Source organism: Equus przewalskii, chromosome 6 (genome assembly GCF_037783145.1).
Source record: "Equus przewalskii isolate Varuska chromosome 6, EquPr2, whole genome shotgun sequence".
Classification (NCBI taxonomy): Eukaryota; Metazoa; Chordata; class Mammalia; order Perissodactyla; family Equidae; genus Equus; species Equus przewalskii.
Window position 1 is genome coordinate 52059691 of NC_091836.1, and position 4233 is coordinate 52063923.

The following is a 4233-nucleotide window of genomic DNA, read 5'->3' on the forward strand; positions in this document are numbered from 1 at the left end:
ATAATATGCCCCCATCACCTTAAGGGAAAAAATTTCCATTGGATGAGAAAAAGAATCTCACTAGCATAGTTTTCCAGCTTATCTTAGAATCCATTACTACTGAAGATGAGAAGTGTTTCCATGGGAGAGTCTTATGAACTTCAAGTCTAGAGGTAATATTTTCTAATCTTTACTCAGGTGGAGAGCGTATACTTGGATGGGTGCTATGCTCCTGACCACAATACTTATTGGGTAGGGGTGGATAGACCTTACAGGAAAGTGAAGTGAGTTGTAGTATTGTCCACGATGAAATATTACAATTTTAGAGGGAAATTACAAAATCTGACTGACATTTTAGGATTGGTAATTCTGTCCTATCCAGAGGCATTAAAAGAAATTAGTCAAGTGAGTCAATTCAGAAGTCAGATGATCTGATCACAGACCCAGTCTTTGCCATGAACTAACCAGGTACTTCATGTCCTTGATGTAATCTCATGTTACCTAACATTTCCCATGCTTAAATGGAATGATTATCTGATGTAACCCACCTGTAAATTTTCAAGCCCTCAGGTAATTCTGAAGTATGTAAAAGTTTGTGGACCATACTTTACAAGAGAGGTTAGATAACTTCTTTCTTGTTTTTCTGTTTGTTTGATGCAAGAAACATTTCTGAAGGAAACACCATGTCTTAATCTTTGTTTCAGTCTCAGGACTTGGCACAAAGTGGGTAATACAGTTGGTTGTCAATAGATATAGGGGTCAATAAAAAAAGTAGAGTGAAAAGGAAGAGTGAGAGGGGATGATGGAAGGAGAAATTAGCAGAGGGAAAGATTTGAATATTGTCTTGGGCTCACAATATACATAAAGTTTTCTTTTTTAGCAATGGTTCTCAAACTTAACATACATCAAGTTCATCTGTAGAGGTTGTTAAAATAGACTAGTGATATTCAACCCAGAGTTTATCAGCAGAAGTCTGGAGTGCTACCACCATTATTCATTTCCAGCAAGTTCCCAGTTGACGCTTCTGCCGCTTATCCTGGGACCATTACTTTTATTTTCTTTTTACTCGATTTCTTCCCTCAGATTTGTCTACAACATGGAGCCCAAAAATCACACAGGTGCTCCAGAATTCCTTCTCCTGGGATTGACAGATAATGCAGAACTTCAGCCCCTCATCTTTAGCCTGTTCCTATTCATTTACCTGATCACCATCGTGGGAAATCTACTCATCATTCTGGCTTTCAGCTCTGACTCCAAAATCCACACTCCCATGTATTTCTTTCTCTCCAGTCTCTCCTTTACTGACATTTGTGTAAGCACAACCACGATCCCAAAGATGCTTGTGAACATACAAGCCCAGAATCAGAGCATCACTTATATAGGGTGCCTCACTCAGATTGGATTTTTCCTGGTTTTTGGTTTATTTGAGAATTTTCTCCTTGCGGTAATGGCCTATGACCGCTATGTGGCCATTTGTCACCCACTGGTCTACATGGTCATCATGAACCCTCGTCTCTGTGGCCTGCTGATTCTACTCTCTTTGCTTCTTAGCATTGTGGATGCCCTCCTCCTCAGTCTGATGACGTTACAGCTGTCCTTCTGCAAGGACCTGGAAATCCCTCACTTCTTCTGCGAACTTGCTCAGGTCCTCAAGCTTGCCTGTTCTGATACACTTATCAATAGCATTCTGATATATTTTATGGCTGTCCTATTTGGGGGTATTCCTCTCTCTGGGATCATTTTCTCTTATACTCAAATTGTCTCCTCTGTTTTGAGAATGCCATCAGTGGGTGGAAAGCTTAAAGCTTTTTCCACCTGTGGGTCTCACCTCTCAGTTGTGTCCTTGTTCTATGGGACAGCTTTTGGAGTATATATTAGTTCTGCAGTGACAAACTCTTCCAGGAAGACTACAGTGGCTTCAGTGATGTACACTGTTGTCCCTCAAATGCTGAACCCCTTCATCTACAGTCTGAGGAACAAGGATATGAAGGGAGCCTTGAGGAATTTCATCAGAAGAGGACCTTTGCTGTGATTGTGCCATCTACTTTGAACTGTGGATTATAGAATGAGTCAAAGTGACAGAAATCCTGGGTGAGGCAGAATGCCTGATTCTTCCATCTGCTATTTCTTCAAAATAAGTAGATATCATAATGGCTAAGAACCTATCAACCTCGCCTTGAATCATGACTTTGCTTTTTATCTGGTTCTGTGATGTTTAACAAGAGATTTCAATTCTCTAAACTCAGTTTATTTGCTCAGGTTCCTTAGAAGCAGAGACTGATGCAGGAATTCTAGTTTTAGTGTTGTTGTTGTGTGTGTGTGTGTGTGTATGTGTGACTTCAGTAGAAGGAAAGTTTTAGGAAGTGGATAGGGCAGGGACAGGACTGAAATATGACTGTAGGCATATCTACAGGTTAGCTTCCACCTGATCCCATGGTAGGAACATGTTAATTGCTCCCCAAAGTTAGGCTTACAGTAGGGCAAGGGATTTGACCTTTCATTTCTCAATTTAGTAATTAGTGAGATCAGTCACTGGTGAACCGTATCTTTCTGAGACAGCATTAGCATCCACCATATTAAGTTTCATTGTCTATAAAATTGGCATAATTAGATTATCTCAGTGGTATGAGATGATTGTGATAATTAAATTCAACTGTGATAAACCCTTCAGTTCTAATAAGAAAAAACAAACTCCAAGTTCAGTATGACCAAACAATAAAGAGAGTTATCTTTCATTACAGAGACTTCAGAGATAAGGAATGTACAGGAAGAGTAGAGATTCACTCATTTCTCCATGAAGAGGATTTGTCCTAGGATTGGTTCTTGTCAGGGTCACTAGGTGGTGGCAGCAAATGAAGATGTCATACTTGAATATGATACCCAGACACAGAAATCTTGCTATTCCTCTCTGGGTAAGTTGTTACTAGATGTTTCCATGGAGTGACCAGATGATGTCTCTGTAGTGAGTTCAATGTTGGCCCTCAAAACAATACATCCACACTCTAACCTTCCTAACTTGCGGGTATTAAGTTATGATAAAAGGATGATTGTACTAATTTGGAAAAGAATATTTTCAGAGGAGGAGTTTATTCCATATTATCTGGGTGGACCCTAAATGTAATCACATGTATGCTTTTAAGATAGACAGCTATGGAGAAGATACAGGGAAAAGGAGGAGGTAATGCCGCCGTGGAGTTAGAAATTGGATTGACTCAACCAGCATATGATTATTCTTGTCTTATGAGACTGTCATTAACTTAAGCCTCTGGTGCATCTCTCTATGACTCCAGTGTAGATCTATACACAATTTACTGAATAAATTTGCTTCCTTTCACTGTATTAAAGCTTAAAATTAATGAATAAATCCTTGCCTTGTTCTTCTCATCATTGTGCTTCTGAGATTCAATCATGTTGTTGCTTTTAGCAGTTATTTTCAATGCTCTGTACTTTTTTGTCCTTCCTGATTTTTGTTACATATATATATATCTCACATATATATGTATGTATTTAATGATTTAATGTATATATTTAATGATTTCTTGAGGTTATATTGGCTTATAACATTGTGTAAATGTCAAGTGTGCATTATTATTTTTCATTTTCTCTATAGACTGCACCTTGTTCACCACAAATAGTCTAGGTTTTATCCATCACCATATGTATGAGCTCCTTTATTCTTTTCGCCCTCTCCCCTCCCACTTCCCCTTTGGTAACCACCAATCTGTTCTCCTTGTATATGTGATTCTTTTTTTATCTTCCACATATGAGTGAAATAATACATATTTGTCATTTTCTATCTGACTTCTTTTGCTAAGAATAATAGCCTCAAGGTCCATTTATGTCACAAATGCTCTCCATTTTTATATTATATATGGTGACATTAAAAGTAGCAATATTTTGAATTTTTTAAAAAATATTTTAATCTTTTTGCACTTCATTGAGGTATAATTGACAGATAAAGCTGTATATTTAAACTGTACAATGTGATTATTTGCTACACATATCCATTGTGAGATGATTACCAAAATCAAATTAACACATTGATAACCTCACATAGTTACCATTTATTTTGGTTAGAACGCTTCAGATATACTCTCTTCACAAATTTCAAGTATATAATAGAGTATTATTAAGTATAGTCAATGTGCTGTAAATTAGATTGCCAGAACATAGTCATCTTATAACTGAAAGTTTGTACCCTTTGACCAATATCTCCCTATTCCCCTGACCCCCAGCACTTGGTAACAATCATTC

The 4233-nt window shown here is 37.7% G+C and overlaps 1 protein-coding gene across 1 annotated transcript; it reads left to right on the top strand.

The window, feature by feature from the left end:
* Nucleotides 1-1075: 1075 nt before the first annotated feature.
* Nucleotides 1076-2011, top strand: LOC103566571 (olfactory receptor 7G2-like). The gene has a single exon (XM_008543024.2). It carries the CDS (start codon nt 1076-1078, stop codon nt 2009-2011), a length of 936 nt encoding a protein of 311 aa, XP_008541246.1.
* The last annotated feature ends 2222 nt before the right edge of the window (nt 2012-4233 follow it).